The sequence below is a fragment of the Lytechinus variegatus genome, chromosome 3 (assembly GCF_018143015.1).
Source record: "Lytechinus variegatus isolate NC3 chromosome 3, Lvar_3.0, whole genome shotgun sequence".
Classification (NCBI taxonomy): Eukaryota; Metazoa; Echinodermata; class Echinoidea; order Temnopleuroida; family Toxopneustidae; genus Lytechinus; species Lytechinus variegatus.
The window spans coordinates 46,650,778-46,676,678 of record NC_054742.1 but is presented as its reverse complement, the minus strand read 5'-3'; the positions used below and the strand labels follow the sequence as shown (position 1 = coordinate 46,676,678).

At 37.2% G+C, this 25,901-nt stretch overlaps 3 protein-coding genes across 4 annotated transcripts in view; all 3 read right to left on the bottom strand.

Moving 5' to 3' along the window:
* Positions 1-700, bottom strand: part of LOC121411182 (PHD finger protein 14-like) — a 38,320-nt gene extending 37,620 nt beyond the window's left edge. For both annotated transcript variants that reach the window (XM_041603747.1, XM_041603748.1), the window contains exon 1: positions 610-700. In XM_041603747.1, the coding sequence (XP_041459681.1) occupies positions 610-679 (70 nt within the window). In that variant the 5' untranslated portion in view covers positions 680-700. The remainder of the gene's footprint in view (positions 1-609) is intronic.
* Positions 701-19,771: 19,071 nt separating this feature from the next.
* Positions 19,772-21,685, bottom strand: LOC121412043. The gene has a single exon (XM_041604954.1). It carries the CDS (start codon positions 21,683-21,685, stop codon positions 19,772-19,774), a length of 1,914 nt encoding a protein of 637 aa, XP_041460888.1.
* Positions 21,686-21,928: 243 nt separating this feature from the next.
* LOC121412042 lies at positions 21,929-23,155 on the bottom strand. The gene has a single exon (XM_041604953.1). It carries the CDS (start codon positions 23,153-23,155, stop codon positions 21,929-21,931), a length of 1,227 nt encoding a protein of 408 aa, XP_041460887.1.
* Between the last annotated feature and the right edge of the window lie 2,746 nt (positions 23,156-25,901).

Genomic DNA, 25,901 nt, shown 5'->3' with positions numbered 1-25,901 from the left:
AAAGTAGTCCCGCCAATCGTTTGACATGTGATCTATGAGAATTATTTTCATTTTATTTTCCTTTGCGTCTTTGCTCGGAAGATGCATCATTCGTTTATCGTTCTAATAAAAATCACTCATTTTCAGATTTTATTGTAAAGCAGTAACACCTCAAAACCCTTTTAAAACATGTTTCAAACGATCGCGCATGTTGGCGACTTCCATTCCAATGCATTCGTATTTGTGAAATGCGACTGTTTGTCAGGAAGATGGATGCCCGCGACCGCAAACAAAATTTTGATGTGTTCCTTTGTTTTTAAAGTTGCCCGACGCGACGGGAATTTTGCACTGTAAGCATGGTAAGTCCCCTAACTAATGGTGGCTGCACGATAGCGAGCGGTCTGTGTATGAGGAGAAATTTAAAAAAAAAACTCCTCGAAAGACGAAAACAGACGGCTGCCAGCTGTCGACTAGAGCTAGCCACTACTCACTAGGCCGGGCCATGCCATGGCAGCATCCTGGGCTCCCGCCGGCTTTGCCGCGGGGTGAGAGCCAGACTGGCCTGCGCCTGGCTACAGCCCAGCCTATGCCAAGGCCAGATAACACACTATTTTAGGTTTTCAAACTTACACATTGCCTTGTACAGGAATTGTACTTGCTCTGGCTCTTCATTAGATCCATTTGTCTCGGGGTCTTCCATCTTCCTCTGATTAAATTATGCCTTTCTATACATGTACCGTAGTTGATTCACGCAACGCGACCGAGCTTAACAATCTCCATCCAGAAACCTAGAGGGCTTCAACATTTTCCAAACTGCTCCCTTTGGGAGCTTACGTATACGTAAGATCGTATCTCTGTGTGCAAACTTAGTTTTTCGATTTTGACGTATTTTGACCATGATCCAACTCTATGGTCTTACATCACTTGGCCTAATCTTCAGAGATGTGCTAACAACATTCGGGCTATAGACCCACTTACAGGGCCGTCGCCAGGGGGGTGCGGAGGGTGCGAACGCACCCCCCTTCAGAACAAAAAAAATAAAATAAAATAAAAAAAATAAAAAAAATCATTACACGAGAGCAACAATGGGCATGGAGCGGCTGTCTTCCCTAGCTTTGATACATATCCATTACAACTATCCTCATGACACAGAGAAGATAATTAATAGATTTGCTAATATGCATCCCCGGAAAATGGCTTTGGCCAACCTCGTCTATGTTGACCAGTAGGCAGTACATTTGTATGACCATCTAGCAATGGTAAGCCAGTATCCTTCACAGACACCGAAACTGCATTGAGGAACAATAATAGGCATGTTGACCAGTATATGTACTTTCTATATCCATTCTGGCCGGCGGGCTATATAACTGCATGAAATTGAGTTAATACGTCGTTTTTTGTGTTTTTGTGGTTTTTTTTCATAAAAAGCACCCCCCTTAGAAAAAAGCTGGTGACGGCCCTGACTTATTAGTTCAATACTATACCATTTGGTTAAATAACCACGTGGTCTAATGACCCCTAATGCCACTTGATCTAAAGTATTATTGGTCTGACCTGGTCAGACTTCTAACTTGGTCTAAAATAGCCATTTGGTATATGCCCAGTTGGGCCAATTGTCACTTGGTCTAATTTTGTCTAAATTAGTCCAAGTGACAAAATGTGTCACTTAATTAATAATTGCATAGCTTATTGTCTGTTCAACTACTACTAGTTAATAATTTGTCTAATCCTCACTTGGTCTATTATACATATTGCAGTTGGTCTAATGTGCAGTTGGTCTAAAATTTCCATTTCCGGTATTTTCTTTTCGTCTAATTTCCAGATAGTCCAACATTCATTTCGTCTACATACCACTTGGCCGGTTTACACTAATTTGGCCGGATAATCGTTTGTTCGGCTCTTCCCATTGGGCCATCACAGTTTATTCATAATTTTTGTTATTTGTGTTTTTCTTGTTCATTTTTGAACCTGGACACTGCAGAATTTTAATATTGCATTGCTAGTTGTCCGATCTAGGCCTTATATTAGGCCTATCCATTATTTTAAATTTAAATGAGAAATGAATGGGGATGGGAAAAAATAACAACAAGCATGGGCGGATAAATCCCAGGGGGACAGATGGGACGCGTCCCCCCTACTCAAAATAGTAGGCCGGGACACAATATCAAATGTCCCCCTCAGTTTTGGCCTTTAATGATGGAAAGAAATATATACATCGATCATTCGAAATCGAAATAAATCATGTATCGAAATGATTTGGGGTGATAACCTTTTTTTTCTTTCTTCTTTTCTTGCTTGTCAAATTTCCCAGTACCTGCCCCCCCCCCCACCTTTGGAGAGATCGATTTTGATCCTTGAGAACAAGCGAAAAATTAATAAAGAGGAAATGATAATGATAAAGGTTGAATGAAGAAGCCCTAACTAACATTAAGAAGAAGAAGCCTAAGCTTGAAGAAGAAGAGAAGCTATTGAAGAAGAAGAATAAGAAGTATAGAAGAAGAAGCGTCGTGGCCCGGGGTCGTGGTCGTGGCCCAGTGGATTTTTCTCCGGACTTTGAAACAGAGGGTCGTGGGTTCAAATCCCAACCATGGCGTAGTTTCCTTTAGCAAGGAATTCATCCACAGTGTGCTGCACTCGACCCAGGTGAGGTAAATGGGTACGGCAGGAAGTAATTCCTCAAAAAAGCTGTGTGCACCTGAATAGATAGCCAAGCTTAGCTGCGGGTAATAATAATACAGGGCCAGCTGGTAGAACAGTTTTCGGAACTGAAGTAGCTACCCTGGGTAAATATACCGTTATACCATAGAGCTCCATGGTTATACTATTATTAAAGAGGAAGAAGTAAACATGCAATAAAGAAATTATGACAGCTTTCTTTTTACCTTTCGTCTAAAGTTTTTGTTATCGATAACTTATCATTATTATCCTCTGTAATATGCATATTTCAAGATTCAAGGTATACGCATAAAAAGAAATTTGGTTTTCAATGTCTTTAACAATAAAAGATTGCTTTAAACGATTAAAGCATTTTTTTCAAAGCTCGCTCACACTACCCTCGCTTGCCGCATTTCTCCCATAATTAGAAGCTTGAAAGACATTCTTGGACATCATTCTGTTGTCCAAGTACTGAAAAATCGCTCACTCGCCTCGCTCGCTCACTCACATTAGGATTAACTTCAGCAGTTTATACTTTTAAAAAATCATTGAAATAGCCATAAAAAATACATGATAGGCTTTTAAATGTTAGCGCAAATAGAGATGGATGGTGTATATAAGCCCAAATTGTTAATTATACGTAATCATTTGAAAGATGTTTTGGGGCACAATTCTGTCTTCCGCCTACTTAAAATTTGCTCGCTCGCTCACTCTCCCACATATTGATTATTAACTGTAATTCAGTAGTTCATATCAGAGCAAGACCATTACAACATAGAAATCGAAAAAATCGTGATTGATCTTATATATAACAGACAGACGGTATAGTATGATGCACACGGTTATGATATACCCCCGTATACATAGCCCTTGAGCCGAATACGTACTGCCAAGAAAATAAACCCAATTATGCGGCTAATAGCAGCATAATTTGGTATAATACCCCTTCAATAAACCCAATTATGCGGCTAATAACAGCATTATTTGGTCGTAAAATTGGAGGAGGACAAGAGTGATCCGCATTATTTTGATGCTGCTATTATCCGCATAATATATAGCAGCATCGGGACAAGATTTTGAGTTTATGAACGCATTTCCAAATAATGCGGATAATTTCCATGGTGCGGTCACAAGGTCACCCTTTTCCAACACAACCGCATTGGAGGGGGCGTGTCCAGTTGCAGAGGCGTCGATCCTGGGGGGGCAGGGGGGCGATCGCCCCACCAATGAAAATATTGGGGGGGCAAACATATCATTTTGCCCCCCCAATAATTTCGGATATGGCAAAAAAACGAGATTGTAATGTTCAGCAAGCGAGAATGAGATACACAACACGTTCTTTATTTAAAATCGTGCTCAAAATGCCCGCTTTTCTGACCAGAATATAAAAATTTTCAGCTCGCGCTCCGCGCTCGCATCATTTCTGTGGCAAAAAACCATACTTTTCATGATTAAATAGGTGAATACCAATGTTCCTTTTCACTTTGAAGCCTCAAAAGAACTCCTGCTTCGATTTGCAATCATCTTTTCTTGGATATACATGTATATATCGTTCTTTATCAAAAACATCCATTAAACTGTCATTTTTTCGGATCCATAAATCAAAATTTTCAGCTCGCGCTTCGCGCTCGCATCTATTCTTCTTTAAGATACCAATCTTAATCATTGGTACCAAAAATGCTTACAATATCAAGCTTTCAGGTCAGAATATAAAGAAATTTTAGCTCACTCTCGGCACTCGCATTATCTGTGTAGTGAGATATGTATCCTCATCATGAGTTACTACTAAACAGGCACGCTTTCCTGTGAGTGTCAGTATACTAAAAAAAAAAATCAGCTCGCGCTTCGCGCGCGCATTAATTATATATATATATATATATATATATATATATATATATAATATATATATATAAATATATATATATATATATATACATATATATATATGTGTGTGTGTGTGTGTGTGTGTGTGTATGTATATATATATATATATATACTGTATGTGTGTGTGTTGTGTGGGTGTCGTGTACGATCCAGCGCCTTTGGAACGTTAATGATTTTGCCCCCCCCCAATCTGAAAAATGGATCGACGCCCCTGTCCAGTTGTCATGACGATTATCCGCCTTTTTCAGGACAAGCGCTCGTAAATATTTTCGGAGTTTGTGGAGGATAGGTTGATGAAAAGGTATAGTTTGTAATACCCCTTTCATAAACCCAATATTATGCGGCTAATAGCAGCATAATTTGGTCGTAAAATTGGAGGAGGACCAGAGTTATCCGCATTATTTTGATGCTATTATCCGCATAATAGCAGCATCGGGACAAGATTTTGAGTTTATGAACGCATTTCCAAATAGGCCTAGCGGATAATTGCCATGGTGCGGTCACAAACCCCTTTTCTAACACAACCGCATCGGAGGGGGCGTGTCCAGTTGTCATGACGATTATCCGCCTTTTTCAGGACGGGCGCTCGTAAGATAATGCGGCTTATTTTCGGAGTTTGTGAACGCAATTTTTATTGAATTATCCGCATTACTCTTAGCTAATTGGAGGATAGGTTTATGCTATTTTCCGCATAATAGCAGCATCGGGACCAAATTTTGAGTTTATGAACGCGTTTCCAAATAATGCGGATAATTGCCATGGTGCGGTCACAAGGTCACCCTTTTCCAACACAACCGCACCGGAGGGGGAGGGGGGGTGTCCAGTTGTCATGACGATTATCCGCCTTTTTCAGGACGGGCGCTCGTAAAAATAATGCGGCTTATTTTCGGAGTCTGTGAACGCAATTTTTATTGAATTATCCGCATTACTCCTAGGCGGCTAATTGGAGGATAGGTTTATGAAATGGGTATTAGATATACGAGCGCTAGCTAATAAAATTTGCCAATCAGACCTGAAAAGGAATATGGAATACACGAAAAGGATAGGCGTATAAACAAAATACAATGCGAGCGCGTAGCGTGGGCTGACATTTTTTTTCCAGCAAATAATCTTCGTTAGAAGGTGATGGGCAAACTGTCCTGACGAGGCAAGCCGGAGGTATATAGCTATCAAATTCTGCTAAAAATCTCACTGCTAATTAATGCTAATTTATGCGTTAAATCAAAAGTTTGCTCTAATTAACAAAACAATGCCCCTAAAATATTCGTAGGGATCTGATTGTAGTTTGAAAAGATTTCAACATCGCATTTCTTTTCTTATGTATTTCATTGTTTTCTAAATTTCTCATGTAGGCCTATTTCTTTGTTTTTCGACTTTTTGTTTATACATTTTTTTTTCAATGGAAATTGTCGGGAACTTTATTTTGACCATAAAAATGGAACTTCTTAATTTTAATCAGCAAAAGGACATTTATGAATGTTGTTATTTTTTGTTATTTCCAATAAGTCTATTCCCCTCCCATTATTTTAATCACTTTCATTACTCCTCTTATCGTTCTTTATTATTCTCCGTCCCCTCCTCTTTTCGCCTCTGCCTTTTTGTAGCCCCTTTTGTAATCTAAAACCACAATTTTTACTCAACTTTTCAAAAGTATTTTTAATGCTGGTGCAAAATAAACTTCTTCGAAAATCTATTTATCTATTCGGGCATATTCATCTATCTATCTATCTATCCATTGATCCATCCATCCATCCACTCACCTATCAATCTATCTTTCTATCTATCTGCCTGTCTGTCTGTCTGTCTGTCTGTCTGTCTGTCTGTCTGTCTGTCTGATTGTCTGCCTGCCTGTCTGCCTGTCTGTCTGTCTGTCTGCCTGTCTGCCTGTCTGTCTGTCTGTCTGTCCCCGGTCTGTCTATCCATCCATCCACCCACCCATCCATTGATCCATCCATCCACCCATCCACCTATAATCTATCTATCTATCTATCCATCTTTGATCCATCCATCCATCCACTCACCTATCAATCTATCTATCTATCTATCTATCTGCCTGTCTGTCTGTCTGTCTGCCTGTCTGTCTGTCATCCACCCACCCATCCATTGATCCATCCATCCACCCATCCACCTATAATCTATCTATCTATCTATCTACATGTATCTATCTATCTATCCATCCATCTATCCGTCCATCTATCCGTCCATCCATCCATCCACCCACCCATCCATTGATCCATCCACCCACCCACCTATAATCTATATCTATCTATCTATCTACATGTATGTATCTATCTATCTATCCATCCATCTATCCGTCCATCTATCCGTCCATCCATCCACCCACCCATCCATTGATCCATCCACCCACCCACCTATAATCTATCTATATCTATCTATCTATCTATCCATCCATCCATCCATCCATCCATCCATCCATCCATCCATCCATCTATCCATCCATTCATCCATCCATCCATCCACCCACCCATCCATTGATCCATCCATCCACCCACCTATAATCTATATCTATCTATCTATCTATATATCTATCTATCCATCCATCTATCCATCCATCCATCCATCCATCCATCCACCCACCCACCCATCCATTGATCCATCCACCCACCCACCTATAATCTATATCTGTCTATCTATCTATCCATCCATTCATCTATCAATCTATCCATCCATCTATCCATCCATCCATCTATCCATCCATCCACTCATCCATTCATCCATTCATCCATCCATCCATCCATCCATCCACCCACCCATCCATTGATCCATCCATCCACTCACCTATCTATCTATCTAATGTTTTCGCCATATAGAGCTATGCTATCGATGTAAGTAGTATACATCGGTACGTACCGAATTGAGACTTCTTTTTTTTTCCATAAGAATGCTAGTCTTAATACAGTTCGCTAGAAAAAATCAAATCAATATAGAATTCCTGAATGTTATCAGTACATTAACATTTTCTAAAATATTTGATTTCAATTGAAAATAATAAAAATTTTAAATTCATTAAGAAGTATGAAATTATCTTAATCATACACATTTATGAAAATCTACTCTAAGTGAATTTCGAAACGACTGAATTTACATACCGGTATAATGTTAAGGTCGCCATTTTCAACAATTCGAGGAGACGACTACGGCAGACTGTCCAAAATTTCATAAGTTTTGCTGATATAAGACAATTTAATCTTCCAAAATGATGCAAGGTTTAACATGGACGAGTTTAAAGCACCATAAAGCGGTAATATATCCTTTTAACTCTTTGTTGAATGTATCTTAACTCACAAAACAGTGACTTTGCTGAGCTGAATTTGAACTACAGTACAGTAGGCCTACAGACAGATCAAGTACCGGTACCGGTATACGGTAAGTCCTAGTACGGTAGTAGTCCTACTCCTAGTGAGTGATTGTAAAATTTGTAGGCCTAGTATATTACCGACCGGCCTTGTATTACCGAACGCACAAATCGTACGCGTCAGAAAATAATTTCATAGGCCTACGCTCAAAACACTGCAATATCCTTCCAAAGGGAACTTGAATAGAGAAATGACAAAAAAATTGTCAAAACACATGTTGAAAGTCTAAATATTCTAAAAATAATAAAATAGGCATTATAGGGTCAAAAAAGCTCATCAGTGATTTTGACGTTTTCTCAACTTTTCTAGCAGGGTGACCAGATTTCACAAAATGAAATACGGGACAATTGACAAACGAAGATCAACAAAGAAGCCCCACACAAAGTGTTAGACTTGTGAAAAAAATATAAAGAATTGGAAGAGAAGGTAAACGAAACAATGAAGGAGAGAAAGAAAAGAGATAATTGAGAAGGAAAGAACAGTGAAGAAAATAAAGGAAAACAGAAAAAATAACAAAGTTAGAATAAAAGAAGGATGAAAGAAATAGTAAAAGAGATAAAAAAAGGTTTCCGTCATTCTTTGAAATGAATATAGAAAGAAAGAAAAAAGACAGAAAGAAAGAGAAAGGAAGGGAAGATGAATAAATTTCTGAAACAAGCCTTGAAATAAGTGGGCGCTGAGCGCAAATTCGCGCTCATAAGCCATGCAATTGCGCCCATAAAGCCCCAAAATCATCAAAATTTTGACGACCGGGCGCAAATATTTTCCAGGTAATTGCGCCCGCCGTGAGTGAGCAGTGAAGCCATATCATACATGTAATTTAAATATCTGAAAAGCCAACTGAAATCAAGTAACTTTCAATTTACGATAAGCACAGTTTTAAATTGCCAAGTGCGTGTTTTTTTCAGTATCATAAAAAGTGAGCTACGTCCGTCTTTTTTTTCTGTAATACATGCACGCGCGTGCTTCCAGTAGCGGTAACAGTTTTTTCCTACTTCACCATGTGCAATTTCTAATGCACAAATTTCCATTCGGGATTTCACAATTCTGTGATATAGTAATTCGAATTGCACAGGAGATAAATCCCTGTTCACATTACATACGATGTGAGTCTTTTATCCTCACAGTCGCCGACTTTGCTTGTCAAAACGGAGCCTTAATGAAAATCACTTAGCTTAAAGTTGTGAATTATAGCTTTTTAATTTCTTTCTTGGTGAGGGGTAAATATCTGACAATAAATCATCAAACAAGGCTCCATCTAAAAAAATAAATAGGAGGACGCCGTGCACTTGAGTGTGGTACTTGTATGCTGTTAGTTAGCCAGTTTGAGCTAATGTTCTCTGCCAGAGCTCTGGGTGAGAATTCTATCAGTAATGGCCTAAGTGATGGTGATTTTCTGTTTCAGATACAGTTTAGATTTCATGTTAATTTTTGAAAAGTGTCAAAAACTTCATGATTTCTTCATTGTGATGAATATTTAAGTTATTAATGAATACATTTTCACCAAATTTAGACTCTCCCAGAATGAAAGGCATTTTCTGTGGAGATCTGCGTTTTCAAATAACTTGTGAAAAACTTAAGGTACATGAACCTACAATACATGTACATAAAAAATTTACATGTAGCCTGTGGCTATGTGCTGGAATTTGAATAGACTGAGTTAGATATTGATTTAATTTCTTCATTTCTTTAACATAATTTATATGCAATCCAAGTGCACCTCACAGTCACAATCATACACAACCACTCACCCGCACCCTTGATTCTAACCATGAAAAAAACCTTAATTTTTTTTTCTAAATTTATTATTATTTGATCTGAATTCTCTTTCGCCATCTCTCTCTATTTTTTTATATGTTTATTTTATTCATTTATTTAGATTTTTTTTTTGGGGGGGTCATTGTTGTGGTTCATTAAAGATGAAAAATTAATAAGCCCTTGTGTGCGTGGTTGTAAAGGGGATGTGGAGTGAGGGTGTCAAAACTCACTTAAATCTGATTTCTTAGATGTTTGAATAAGCCTATATTACTTACATGTAGCATGCTATTCATGTACTAATTAAAAAATTGCAGGAGCTGTGCTTACTACATGTATAAACAAATTTGCGGTGTGGTTCACCGTTATATATATATATATATTTTTTAATTGCCCCCGGTTCCAGAAAATTGCCCCTGGTTCCTGAAAAAAAGCCGTGAGCCAGGGGCAATTTAAAAAAAAAATTGCCCCCGGCTCACAGGTGCTTATTTCAAGGCTTGGTCTGAAAGACAAAATAAAGGAGAGAATTAAAGGGGGGAAAAGTAAGAAAAAGGAGGAAAGAAATGATAAAGGAAATAAACATGTTTCCTTCATTCTTTGAAAGAAAGAAAGAAGAAAACTGGAAGGAAGGGAAAGAAAGAAACAAAAGAAAGAAACAAAGAATAAGGGAAAAGAATGAGAAGGGGAAAAAATAAAGAAAAGAAGAAAGAGTGGAAGGGAAAAGGAAGCCAAGGTAATTATAAGGAAAGAAAGAATGAAGGAAATAAAAAAGGATATTTAATAAAGAAGGAAAGTAAGAGAAAAAAGGAAAGAAAGAAAAATGAACAGAGAGAGAGAGAAAAGAAAATGTCTAGGAAAGGAAGATAGGAAATAGATAAATGGTTTATTAATAAAAATGAAGACATCATCGCGGCTAAGGCCGAATTGCGATGTATTCACAAGGTAATAAAGTCACAAAAAATATTTAAACAATAACACAGATAATTACAAAATAAATAATACGGATAAAGTATTGGAATAAAGACAGATGGAACAGAAAAGGGCAAGCAGAAAGGATAGGGTATATATAAATGAAAGAAAAAGGGAAAAGTTCGAACTTCAAGTAAACAAAAAAATCCAATCTAATAAAAATCATAATTTTATTTAGTGTTTTTTTAAATGTATTTTTAAATTAAAAAAATAAAATAGTTTAGAATAGAATAAAATTTCAAAGTGAAACATATTGTCAAACTTAAAAAATAGATGAAACATCGCGGCATCGTGCACACCAAGACTCAAAACGAAAGCTGAAACAACTAGATCTATAAAAAGTCAATAACTTGTTCCTCCGATTACACCTCCAAATCATTAATCTGAGAATCCATAGTATAATTATAAGAATTTCCCGCCGATTTTGTGATTATTTTGGTGGAAAAACTGTTTATCATGTGAGATTGTTTTCACCATTGAGAATTTGCTTCGATCCTACATGCCTAGCTAGTAGCCTGCCACACAGAGGCAGGAAGCCAGTTCGTTTGCAATGTATTGGGTGAGCAAGAAATCACCGTAGAACTTGCAAAAGTTTATAGTTATCAATTTAATTGTTGTCCCTGCTTCGTCAGCTGTTGGTTATTTAATAAAAATTCGGCACATTTAAATGTATTAACTACATTTTGTTCAATGTTCTGAAATACGGGACAAATAGGCGTCCCGGGAAGGGTTTGTCGGGACGCTGGGACACAGGAGCAAAATACGGGACAATCCCGGGAAATACGGGACGTCTGGTCACCGTTTTCTAGGGCTAATAGTCGGAACGTGTGCTTTCTATTGAAATTTGTATTAGGCCTAGTAATACAAATTTCAATAGAAAGCACACGTTCCGACGTTCGGTAATACAGTCAATACCTTTTTCAAGTGACCAAAATATTTTACATGCGAAGAGGTGTCCGATTGGAAGCTTATATCATAAAAAGGAAAAACAATTTCGGCAGAATTTTACATATTTATATTTTGTAGGTAACTGTGAATTCATGGTGAAAGTTTTGTTGAAATATATGAGAATAATTTGTTTGATATGATTAAATTCATGAAAAGTGTTCGGTAATACGATCCACTACCATACCGGTACCGGTATTGTATCGATGTAGTACCGGTACCATACATGTACCTCAATAGCTCAACTCCCCTCTAGTTCAACTTCTCATGTTCGTGCAGTCTCCACTCCGCTTCACCTCGGTACCGCTACACACTACGCTCGGGTCACTCACATGCATGCGAGGTTAGTAAGTAAACCTTGGACAATGTATGTGATTTTATATTGCATTTTGACGTTTTCGTTCATCACACGAATGCGAGGGAATTAAAAGTCACGCCAAAAGTAGAACCTTCAATATTTCTCCACCACGTAAATTTTAATCTTATGAACTTAATTTTTAAAATGTTGAAATTATTTATGAAAATTAATTTTATTTTTTAACGCTTAGGCCTACCACTAGGCCTACCTCCAAATCTTGGCCAGGATACTTGGTCCGATCCGTCCGTAGATCCTTAATACTGCGGTGAAACTTACGCAAACAACAATCGAAATGCAAAATTTTCCCTATTGAACAGTCTCGATTCAAGTCGTTGGTGCATAATCATGATAATAAATAGTACTATTAGTAGGGAGTTTGGTGACTTTTTGAAATCTTGAAGGAATCCCAACAAATTTGATACCATTGGAAAGCTTGTGAAATAAGAAAAATAATGGTGCTTCAATCAACTCATAGTCATTTTCTGATATATTGACAGAGATACATGTATTCCAATTTACAGGGGAAAATATGCATATTTTGTTCTGTCAAAAAAAATATTAAACGCTTGTTTGAGTGGGGAGTAAGCCTGAGTCAAATCGATTTTTAAATCTGTGTTCGATCGATGTCATCGAGCGCCGGTGCAGATTCTGCAAAATTGGTGCATTGAAAATTTTTTTTAAAAACGTCGGCTGGCCGATTTGTTTGGGTCACACAATCAACGATCGCGCCGGCGCTCCTACTGCGCTCCTGAAAAAAAATAATGAGAACAAAAAATTGCGCTCCTAAAAAAAAGCTAAAATTTCTCATTTTACATCTTTAAATCCATGAAATGGCCATCTTTTTTCCATAATTCCTTGAAATTATTTTAATTTAGTTGATAACTATCAGAAAAATGAAGAATATTCACCTCTTTCCCGACTCTGATTTGAATTTAAACTTGGTAAATATTGTAGTCCCATAGATTTTCATGGCAACACATTGGAAGTCTACATGTGGGACTACAATATTTACAGAGTGTAAGTTCCCGACTCTGATTTGAATTTAAACTCGGTAAATATTGTAGTCCCATAGATTTTCATGGCAATACCATGGAATTCTACATGTGGGACTACAATATTTACAGAGTGTAAGTTCAAATCAGAGTCGGGGAAAGAGGTGAATATTCTTCATTTTTCTGATAGCTTTCAACTAAATCAAAATAATTTCAAGGAATTATGGGAAATAGATGGCCATTTCATGGATTTAAAGATGTAAAATGTGAAATTTTAGCATTTTTTTTTTTTTTGAGCTGGAGCGTGATATTTTGTAAACATATTGACCCAGGCCTAGTTTCACCACAGATTAATAAATAGCTACACAGCTATTGCATGTACGATGCTAGGAAAATCTAAAATTTATCATACATGTATTGTATTGAATTGATTTGAGCTCCTCAAGGAGAGCGATTCTGAGGAATAAGGAAAGCTATTTATTGAGCTCCACAAAAATATAAACGTGAAGGACTGAATATTTAACAATAATTTGCATGTTATTTTATTTTTATTTATTTTATTAAAACATCTTTATACAGGATAACATGTTCAGATAAAATACACTGTTTTTCAACACGGTCCTGTTACATAAAAATATCAAACAACAATAAAAATGCATAAAAACTTAATTGAGTTAAAATACTGGGTATACTTAATTTACAATAAAAGTTGCACAAAAAAATAGAGCAGGAAAATAGAGAGAGGTAAGACAGAGATAGTGTGGTTAAGTAAATGGCAGAAGTAGAGAGAGAGAGAGAGAGAGAGAGAGAGAGAGAGAGAGCGAGAGTGAGGGGAAAGAAAGGAGTGCAACAACATAATACAGAATTAACTATACAATCAACTATACAATAAAATATGGATAAAAAATCAGTCTACTGTCAGTTTAAAAATACTTGTTTTTGTACGATCTCTTGAAATGTAGGAGGTTAGAAATATTCTGGAGTTCATTTGGCAAGGAGTTCCATGTCTTTATTGCACTAAATTTAAAGGATTGCTTGAAACTTTCAATATTTGGCTTAGGTAATACAGCATTCAGTGAATCAGCGTTACGTGTATACATTCCATGTCTATCAATAAATAGTTCAATATCATTACATAGTCTAATAGGGGCAAGTCCATATATACATTGGTAAGCTAAAATACATAAAAAATAATCCCTCCTTGTATCAAAAGATTGCCATTTTAGTTTCTTCATTAAATCTGTACAACTAATAGAAAAATCATATTCTTTCATTACAATACGTGCCGCTCGCCTTTGCAGTCTTATAATAAGTTCCCTATTTTTCAATGAACAATTTCCCCAAACAGAACAAGCATAATCTATACATGGCTGAATAGTTGTTTTATATAACGTATTCAGTAAATCTGGTTTAAGAGTTGAACTTAAATGTCTTAAAGCATGTAACTTAAATGATATTGATCTACAAAGATGTTTGACATGAACATTCCATATGAGATTACTATCAACTTCAACACCTAAATATCTTACAGAATTAACTTGTTTAAGTTGCTCACCATTTAGCTTTATATCCAATTTTCCTTTGTTTTTTGAATAACGAGTTGAAATAAGCATAATATTTGTTTTAGTAATATTGATCTTTAAGCAATTGTCATTATACCACTTATCAATTTCATGTAAACATACCTGTAAATCACGTTGAATATTACTTAATTTATAATCGGAAATATACACAATAACATCATCAGCAAAAATATTACAAACAGCAGTCGAAATGCATTGTACAATATCATTTATAAATATCAAAAATAAATCCGGGCCTAATACTCCCCCCTGTGGAATTCCAACTGTTAAATCAATAGGGTTTGACTGTTTACCATGACATCTTACTGATTGCTTCCGGTTTGTTAAGTAACTTTTGAACCACATAAGTTCTGTACCTGATACTCCATACTTTTCTAATTTAAATAACAACATTTCATGATTAATTGTGTCAAAACATTTAGATATATCTAAAAAACAAGCGCCTACCATTTCGTGATTATTAAGTGAATCATACCAGTCATCTATAACACGATGGAGACAGGTTACTGTAGAGTGGTGTTTTAAAAAAGCAGACTGATCAGAAGTTATCAAATCATTGTCAATTAAATAAGAATGAAGACATTTCTGAACTAATTTCTCCATGATTTTGGCAAGATGGCATACAACTGAAATCGGTCTGTAGTTAGAACATGAATCCTTTGACCCCTTTCCTTTATAAATAGGTGTTACTCTTGAATACTTCCAGTCATCAAATACGATTCCATTTTTTAAAGAGTAATTGAAAATACAAGTCAACGACGAAAGTATGAGAGATGATGATATATTAAGAAGTTTACTATCAAAATCTAAAACGTCTAAGTTGCTATTGCAACTGAGATTAGATAAAAGCCTCAAAACCTCACTCTCTGATATAATTTTCATATCAAAAGTATGAATACACTTTGGGTTTTTCCAATTCGGTAGTTTGCAATTATTAAAAGAATTAGTAATATTTCGCCCAACATTAGCAAAGTGTTCGTTCAGGTTTTCAGGACTAAGGTCATTATGAACAGAGTTTGAATATTTCATATTACCAGTAGCCATATTAAGTTTTTTCCAAAGCTTTTTAGAGTCATTTTTAAACTTAGATGAAATTTCACTAAAGTATTTCTTTTTTGCTTCACGAATAGACGAGAGAACTTTATTTCTTACTTTACGATATTCATCTTTAAAGTCATCATTATCGTCTGACTTGTCTTTAAGGTAATCACGTTGATATATAAGTTCGAGAATATCATTAGTCATCCAAGGATTATATCTATTCTTTACCCGTACTTCTTTAATAGGAGCATGTTGATTACATATAGATAAAAATGCATCCTTCCATTTGAACCATATCTGATCATTAATAATTGAACTGTCATAATCATTACCATTAAAATTACATAAAATATCACATTTACTAATATCATTAAGAAAAGAAGATTCATCAAATTGTTTAAAATCTCTAAACCTGACTGTTTTATGTTGCAATTCATGAACATCAAAATTAATGCAAGTAAAGATTAAATAATGGTCGCTCAACCCAATTTTAGCAACATCACATAAAACATGTAGGTCAGGTATTGTTGTAAAAATTAGATCAATACATTTAGAAGACCGAGATGTAGTACGTGTTGGTTTGGTTACTATTTGTGTAAGAGAATATAAACATTCAATAGTATATAATGGATTGTCAAAAAGTGCATCACCAAATTGATAATCAATATTGAAATCCCCTAAAATTATCATTTCTTTGTCTTCCATAGTCATATTTGAAAGAAAGTCTGAAAAGTGAGTGTAAAAATTAAATAATATAATTAACATAATGATAATCATTAATATGAATTAAGAGCTTGATGTGAAATATTTGTATTTTCTTTCAATTTTCAATGACGGACATCACATGACGATCGACTTGTCTAAAAAAGTAATTATCACGTCAGGATTGATTCTTGAACATTGTCAACATGCAGAAACTCTTCAAGATCGTAATACAGTCAACTTCGCCTAAGTCGAATCTCTAGGGACTGAGAAAAAACAATCGACTTACACGATTTTCGACTTAAGAGATTTATGAATAAGTCGAAGAAAAAAATCGACTTAGAATAGATACGTGTGTACATGTACAGCTGTGTTATGAATGTGCACGACTTTGTCCGATTGGACGTGTATTAAGATACATAGCCGCATCACATCGTTGGCGGCTTTACGAGGAGAGGATGGGGGATAGGATTTGGATTTTTGTGAAGTAAATAAGTTTTTAAAATCCTAACATACCTTCGTCTTCACAAAATACGACCTCTAATTCTCGTTCTATGTGATACTGATTAAAATTCCAGTGTATATAATCCTTGAATTCGTGGCGTGTATTTGTTTTTTGCAAACGAATGAGCGTGCATGCTCACTACGCTTGTGCCTGTGCATTTCTAGTTCTGTTTATGATGTGATCGGGGTCAGCAGCACCTGGCCTGGGCATGGGGAAGAGAGTCGAGCCGAGCGCGAGAGCAGGGTTGAAGGAATGAATGTGTGCTTTGTTGTGGACGTAAAAAAATGAGGTCATAGGGAAGGAGGAAGGGGCGGGTTAGAGAAAGGCTACAAATTTCCTTCTTTTCATCTCCTTCCACCTGTTTTAGCAATATACGTTTCTCATTCAACCAACCGCCGTTCCTCCACTTTGAAACAAAAAAAAATCGCTTGTCATTTTGCTCCAGTCTTTCGTATGCCTAATTCTTTTTCTCGATTATTTTGGTTCTTTTTATTTTCCCTCACTATCTTGTATCCTTCTATTTAATATCATTACTTCCCACTTTCGTATTTTCTCTCAAATTATGTTGTCTTTCTTCTTTCACTCACTCCTCTTGTATCTCTTTCATTTATTATCTCCTATAATTATTCTCTCAGATTATGTTCTCTCTTCAACTCCCGATGTATCTTAATCTTCGTATCAGTACTCCTCACTATCTTCCGTATTTTCTCCCTCTCATTTATCTTTCATTAGGTTTATGTTATCTGGTTTATGGTTTATGAAGAAAAAATTCAATCTGTAAAGAACAAACAATTGAACCGGCAATTAGACATATTTTGTCTAAATGAAATCACACTTTGAATTGTACTTTATCAAAATAAATGATGAACCTGAATGAAACATCAAACCATGTCTCTTTGTGTGATTATTGACTTTTGCCAGCTCTATCTTAACTTGCAAAAGAACCATAAAATTATCAGTAGTAATCATAATTATCTTCATGAAATATCTGCATTATTTTCCTAGCAAATATTCAAGAAAAAGCTACACCAGTAATCCTTTTGATGTTTGTACTGGAAAATAAATATCCAGGAAAATACAATAAATTCAACTTGAATTTAAGTATAAAAATTTCACTTGACAAATTGTAAATCCTACTCAAAACAACTCTTTAAAAGTTTGCTTAAATTCTTTTGACTAACCACATTAAATTGCTTTGGTCTAGTTTGATTCATAATACACTCAGTTATTTCATAAATCTGAAATGCTTGTATAATATCTCTGTCAATATTCCATAGATATATAAGCTTTCATAACCCTGGACATTGCTACTCATTGCTTTATATAACAATGCAAATTTAGTGTGCTAACTTCAGTTTTGGTTTCATGTCCCAAATCTACGTAGCTTACATAGGCCTATCCCTCTTTCTATGCAAAGAAACTGTTATTTCTTGAATAATTATCATCAAAATAATTTCTCCTCAACTCAATTATTTCTTTCCGTTCTCCTTGTCATTGACAAGTATAACACAATGAATTTTATACCATTTTTTCATACAAGACGTGTCGCATTTTGTAATCTATACAGCGACCTCACAATATGCAAAATTTATGCAAATGAACATTTAACCACGTGAACCTGAAGGTTTTCTTCACTTTCATTTTTACATTTTAGATAATTGGTTCAGAAAACCTTTTAAAACAATATCTAAGCACACTTACTTCTTTGGCAGGAACTACGAACTTTGTTTACATAATACTATTTGGACAAGCTTCATCCTAGCCGGAATCTGCTACTTTTCGGAGAAATTTCAGGCCCTCGGTCGAAACTTGTTGCTCGATGTTTTATGACATGTTTCGAAGCTGAAATTTTAGGCCGAAACCGATTTTTACCTATAAACATATATTATGGTATCTGCAACAAATAAATAGTTTCGATCATCGAAACATCCTCCCGCCCCACCGGATGAGACCTTTTGAAAACTTGAAATTTCTCAAACAAATATATATCACATGACATGCAAATGAATAAATACATGCATAACATATCAATAATTTTCAATGAATTGAGCTCAAGTGAAAGTTCAGTCTCAAAGTCTTTAATTTAGTCAATATAACCTTCTGTTGGGTAGATAACCGCTAGTTTTGTAATGGGTCTACGATACTCTCAGGAAACAGTTTTTAGCTTCACATTTCGAACTTTACCATCAGGTCCCGGATAAACCTGAATTATTCTTGCTATAGTCCACTTTCCACGGATTGCATTGCTCTCTGCAGTCATTACAACGTCACCAACTCTAACGTTCCTTCGATCTGTGTTCCACTTTCTACATGGTACTAGAAGTGGTAGCACGTTTTGAGACCACTGCTTCCAAAAAGAATCCACTATTAGCTGAACAAATTCTACACGATCGCGAGGATTCTTGGTTTGCTTAAATGGACCCTGTGGGACATTTCTAGAAGACCTACCTAACAACATATCATTTGGGCACAAATAATTTCCATCATCTGGGTCATTGCATTTCCGTCCTATCGGTCTCTCATTCATAAGGTTAGCTACTTCAAGAAAGCATGTATACAACTCAAATGGTGTGAGCACTTGCTCACCAATTGCTTTCTTGATTGATATTTTGGCACTTTTAACAAGAGATTCAGCACACCCATTTTGGTGGGGTGCATTAGGGGTGATGAACTTCCACTGTATCCCCTTATCTGCACAAAAATCTTTGAGCTCATCTTCACTCCATCCCGATATCATCTCGCGAAGTTCGCGTTGAGCTCCCACAAATTGCGTTCCATTGTCGCTAAGGATCTGAGCTGGTCGTCCCCTCACTGATAAGAATCTCCTTAGGACTTGGAGAAATTCCATTGTTGAACAGTCAGTTGCCATTTCCAGATGGACGGCACGCGTATTTAGACATGTAAAGATTACACCATAATGCTTGGCCCTCTTATTACGACCAACCTTTACTTGAAAGGGGCCAAAATAGTCACAGGAGGTGTAATGAAATGGTGGAGTGTGAGGTGCGACATGATTACTGGGTAAATCAGCATCTTCTGGGTCTCACGCTTGCATTCTGTTGACCTGCATTTAACACAGCGATGCTTGACGGTTTCGCCAAACGATGTCCTTGTAAGATCCAAAACTTGCGTCTCGCCTTGGCGGTTGTCGTCTCAACACCTGGGTGTCCAATCTCATGAACGTGACGTGTGAAAAGTAGAGCTATGTGATGGGAACCTGGGAGTAGAGCTGGATGTCTAGATTCATATGATGTCACTAAGTTCTCAACTCTTCCTCCTACTCTGATTACTCCTTCGTTATCAATGAAAGGAGTAAGGGTTCTGAACTCTCCTCTCTCAAATCTGCTTTTCAGACCCTTTTGCGCTTCCTTTGTCCAATATAGCTCAGCTTTCTCCAACTCTGCTGGGGCTAATGTCACATCAGCTTCTGGCATGGATTCTTTCTTGAGCTTTGACTTGAGAATCCGTACAAATCTGAGAACGTAGGCAGTCACTCTGACTAACTTTCGCCAACTTGAGAAATGTTCAGATTCGATGGGGGCAATTGATGTGCTGTTGACAACTAACACTGTCTGATTAATCTTTCGTCTCTCTAGATTCTCAAGACACTGGTCAATATTCACCTTGTCTACTGGCCACTCTGTTTCGAGATGCAGGAATCTAGGACCGCACTTCCATTCTTTCATAAGGTCGTTTACTGCGATTCCTCTTGACACTTTGTCTGCTGTGTTATCTTCACCAGGTATATGTTTCCAGCTTGAGGGGTCAGTGAGAGTCTGAATCTCCCCTATTCTGCTTGACACAAAAGGCTTATATATCCTGGCCGAAGACTTGATCCACTGTAGAGTTATCATGCTGTCCGAGAAGAACATTACTTTCTCAACTTCTAATCTCATCTCTTCAGTGATCGACTTGTACAGTCTGGCAGCTAACACGGCAGCCTGTAGCTCCAATCTGGGTATTGTCAATGTCTTTAATGGTGCTACCTTTGACTTGGATGCAACAAAGCGAGTCTCGAACTTGCCATCTCCGGTTTGCCACCTTAGATACGCACATGCACCATAAGCATTTTCTGATGCATCAGAGAAAATGCACAACACTGGTTTACCTTGAGCTTCAGGAGGTGTTAGACATCTTTCGAGAGATACTTCATTCAATCCTTTCATTTCCTCGAACAGAAGCCTCCAGTCCGCATCTTCTTCTTCAGTAAGAGGATCGTCCCAGTTGTAGCCTCTTTGCCACAATTTCTGCATCCCTATCTTGGCTCTTACAATCACTGGGGCAGCAAATCCTAGGGGATCATATATGTGGGCGATTTGACCTAGGATTTTCCTCTTGGTTAATCTTTCTTGACTCTCTCCATCTAATCTTGAATTCAGTACACTGTCTCTCAGCTTTACTTTGTAAGAGAAGGTGTCATTTTCTCTGTCCCAAACTACTCCTAGGACCTTCTCCTCAGCTATGTCATCTAGTAATTTCATCTTTCCTTGGGTGAGGTCTCCCACATCAGATTCATTGGAAATCCACCCTTTGACTTTGAAGCCTCCGTCATTTAACACTTCATCTATCTCTGCACTTAGTTTCCTGGCTTCATCTACAGTCTGTACAGAGTCGCATATGTCATCCATATACACATTCCTTTTCAAAACAGAAGCAGCATGAGGATGTGTACACTCTCCTTGTTCTGCTGTAAGCTTCAGAGCAATCTGGGCGATTGCAGGGGCTGGTTTGTCACCGAAAGTGACAACCTTCATCATGTAGACATCAGGTTCTCTGTTTCCATCCATGTCTCTCCATAAGAACCTATGGACATGTTGATCTCTCTCAGGGATTGACACACGATGGTACATCTTGGAAATATCCCCACACAAGGCCACTTCATTTTCCCTAAATCTCAAGAGCACTCCGACCATACTGTTCAAGAGATCGGGACCTTTCATCCAGTATTCATTTAACCGATGACCTTGGTAAGATGCAGAAGAATTAAAAACAATTCTGATATGGGTGCTCTTTTTTTTTTATCTTAAACAGCATGATGTGATATGTAATGAACTGGTCCTTCATACTTCTCGATGCCTGCTGCTGTGAGTTTCTTAGCAAACCCCATTTCTTCCAGTTCATAGATTTGCTTGTTGTACGCTTCCGTGTGCTCTGGGTTTCTATATAGTCTTTTTTCAGTTGACTCAAGGATTTTCACTGCTTTCCTTCTGTGAAGAAGCTCTGATGATCTCTTCCTCTTCCTGTTCATCAATGGTTAACTTAGTCTCTTGGCACTGACAACTTACACCTTGAGATTCCATTCGCCAAAACTCTGACAAGTCTGGACTCTGAACTGCTACATGAAGGACATTGACACATGTGGTTCGCTTCTCTGTGCCACCAAAGATCACCCATCCTAATGGAGTCTTTCTTGCTATGCAGTTACCTCTCTTCTTTAGTTCACCACCTATTATGTATTTTGGATGATCTATTCCAATCAAGATCTCCACTGGCCCACTATCTCTGTTCAGGTTAGGGATATTAAATTGATCTGCGAGGTCTTTCAGACTAACAGCTTCTTCCTCTGTTATTGAAGGGACGCCGACAACTTCAATAATCTGGTGTTTCTTGGTTGTGTTTGCTTCTCTAATCGGCACTCTATATCTGAAAGTTTCCAACTCTTCTTCAACGTCGCCAAGCTTTTTGATTGTGATGCTCGTTTTGGTGCCTTTCAACTGGAGTCTCTCGGCGAGTGAATTTTTGATCAAACTAACTTGTGAGCCGCTATATAACAGGATGTTTGCTCTAGTATCACTGTCAACGTCTATGGATAAGATTGGCAGCAACGATGCTCCAACTGTAGTGGCAACGTTAATGTCATTTTTACCGCTCTCATTTTCCATCTGTTGACTGGCTTCAAAGTGCAACAAAGGATGGTGATAGTAAGTGCACCCTTGCTCTGAACATTTCTGCCTTCTACAGTTTGCTATGTAGTGGTTTTTCCCTGCTTTCTTTAGGCAGCTAAAGCAGCATCTATTCTCCTTGAAGAACTTCAGTCTTTCTGGGGCAGCCATAGAGATTATACGCTTACACTGATCTACCCAGTGTTCATCAGTCTTGCAATGCCAGCAGCGATGTTGTCTCTGAGCTCTGTCTCGTGGCTGCTCTTCATGGTATCTATCACTATGGTCTGGTTTGCTCTTTTCTTTGTATGACAAATGATGAACATTTGCTGACTTTCCTTCACTTTGCATCTGTGATCTCAATGGTGCTGACGCTCTCATCCTAGCTTTCATTTTCAGGTTCAGCCATGTCAACAAAGTTTCAAAGCTTGCAGCTTGCTTCTCTGATTCTTGGTATCTAAACCAATTCTTCCTATCAACAGCGCACATTTTTCTCTCTATGGTTGCTAACATGTGACTGTTGTCCATGTCACCCTTCTTTCCTACTAGCTTAAGGATGTTCTTCTAACAAGGTTGACAAACTCACAAAATTTGTTGTCTTCGTTCTCTTTCAGTGGTTTGAATTTGCTCAGGTCGTTGATTATTGTATCTGCAACAATTCTAGCATCTCCATACATGGAATCTAATAGATCCCAGGCAGCATCATAATCCTGACCTATGCCTTGGATTAAGTCGTGTGCACGGCCAACGAGACAGCTTCTCAGGATTGTCATTGCATCACGTTTTCCATAACGCGAATCAACCATGTGAACGAAGTCTGACTTGAATATCTCATAGTCCCGAACATCTCCAGCAAACTTGGGTAACTTCGGCTTCTCCACCTTAAAATTGCATCTAGCATCTGACATACCTGGAGAAGTGTCTGGGTTCTGCAGTGGAGGGGGATACAAGATTGCCGATTCTGGAGGTATAGGAGACCCTCCCTGCATTGGCAGCATCTCTAACTGTGGTAGTACTTGTTCTGTTGGCGTCTTGACTCCTGAGCTGGTTTGAGAACAGTAATCTGTAACCTCTGTCTGCAGTTTCAGGAATTCTTTCTGGCAATCATCCATCCACTGTTCCTCTATCTCAAACTCAGCATCATCATCAATAGTCATAGTAAAGTTCTCATGGGCTTCTTGTAGGTCTCCATATGCTTGCTCAAACTTGCTGTATGCAGACTGAATTTCTGGCACTTCTCTGTTATTGTATAGCAAGATCTGAAGACCGTTACTGTGCCTGGTAAGCCTGGCCTTCGCTCCCCTTCTCTTGAGTTTCAGCGACTTCTTGTCCTCCACCATCGTAGGAACAACTCAGCGAAGTTCCACCAGAAATTGAAGAGTATGGTTTATGGTTTATGAAGAAAAAATTCAATCTGTAAAGAACAAACAATTGAACCGGCAATTAGACATATTTTGTCTAAATGAAATCACACTTTGAATTGTACTTTATCAAAATAAATGATGAACCTGAATGAAACATCAAACCATGTCTCTTTGTGTGATTATTGACTTTTGCCAGCTCTATCTAAAGAACCATAAAATTATCAGTAGTAATCATAATTATCTTCATGAAATATCTGCATTATTTTCCTAGCAAATATTCAAGAAAAAGCTACACCAGTAATCCTTTTGATGTTTGTACTGGAAAATAAATATCCAGGAAAATACAATAAATTCAACTTGAATTTAAGTATAAAAATTTCACTTGACAAATTGTAAATCCTACTCAAAACAACTCTTTAAAAGTTTGCTTAAATTCTTTGACTAACCACATTAAATTGCTTTGGTCTAGTTTGATTCATAATACACTCAGTTATTTCATAAATCTGAAATGCTTGTATAATATCTCTGTCAATATTCCATAGATATATAAGCTTTCATAACCCTGGACATTGCTACTCATTGCTTTATATAACAATGCAAATTTAGTGTGCTAACTTCAGTTTTGGTTTCATGTCCCAAATCTACGTAGCTTACATAGGCCTATCCCTCTTTCTATGCAAAGAAACTGTTATTTCTTGAATAATTATCATCAAAATAATTTCTCCTCAACTCAATTATTTCTTTCCGTTCTCCTTGTCATTGACAAGTATAACACAATGAATTTTATACCATTTTTTCATACAAGACGTGTCGCATTTTGTAATCTATACAGCGACCTCACAATATGCAAAATTTATGCAAATGAACATTTAACCACGTGAACCTGAAGGTTTTCTTCACTTTCATTTTTACATTTTAGATAATTGGTTCAGAAAACCTTTTAAAACAATATCTAAGCACACTTACTTCTTTGGCAGGAACTACGAACTTTGTTTACATAATACTATTTGGACAAGCTTCATCCTAGCCGGAATCTGCTACTTTTCGGAGAAATTTCAGGCCCTCGGTCGAAACTTGTTGCTCGATGTTTTATGACATGTTTCGAAGCTGAAATTTTAGGCCGAAACCGATTTTTACCTATAAACATATATTATGGTATCTGCAACAAATAAATAGTTTCGATCATCGAAACATTATCGTCTCTGTCACTCCTCTTGGATTTTTGAAAAACTGTTTTAATCATTCATTCGTTTTTTTTCAATAGGCCTACTGGCTTTCTCCATTCTTCTCACTTTCGCTTATCACATCATCAACCCCTTGGCATTCTAGCCCTCTCGTCTAGCCAGTAACAAAATTCACACGGCCAGAGGATCTAGAGGCTGTCGTCGTGACATCTTTTTATTAAACAGTAACAACAAAACATGTGGTCAAAACACACATGGTCATTGAAGGCAACGCCTACATTTTCACAGATAAAAACAAAGCATTTTGAGTGGTCAGTTCACTCTAGTTCGCACTTAGTAACTCCATATCGTTTACATATAATGAATGTAATTAAGTAGGGGATCGAGAGGGCCAATGAAAGGTGGTGGGTGTGTCTTGTGCAGACTTTGTAGTGGGAGGGATAAAGAAACTCCACGTGGATCTGTCATGTGGTGCCCTGTGCATTTTCCTCTCTAATATGGTGTACAAGTCATGTAAACACAACGAATACGATTGTTTAAGCATAGAGCTATTAAAAGCTCCATGGTTTAAGCATAGGCTACTCTTTAAAGGGATACATCAAAGCGTTACCACGACATACGCAGGTACAATGTCAATGAATCTGTGTAATTAACTTGCAAAATGAAGAGATTCGTTTCAGAAACAATTTTAACAGAGTTTGACATGATTAAAGCTTTAAAATTATT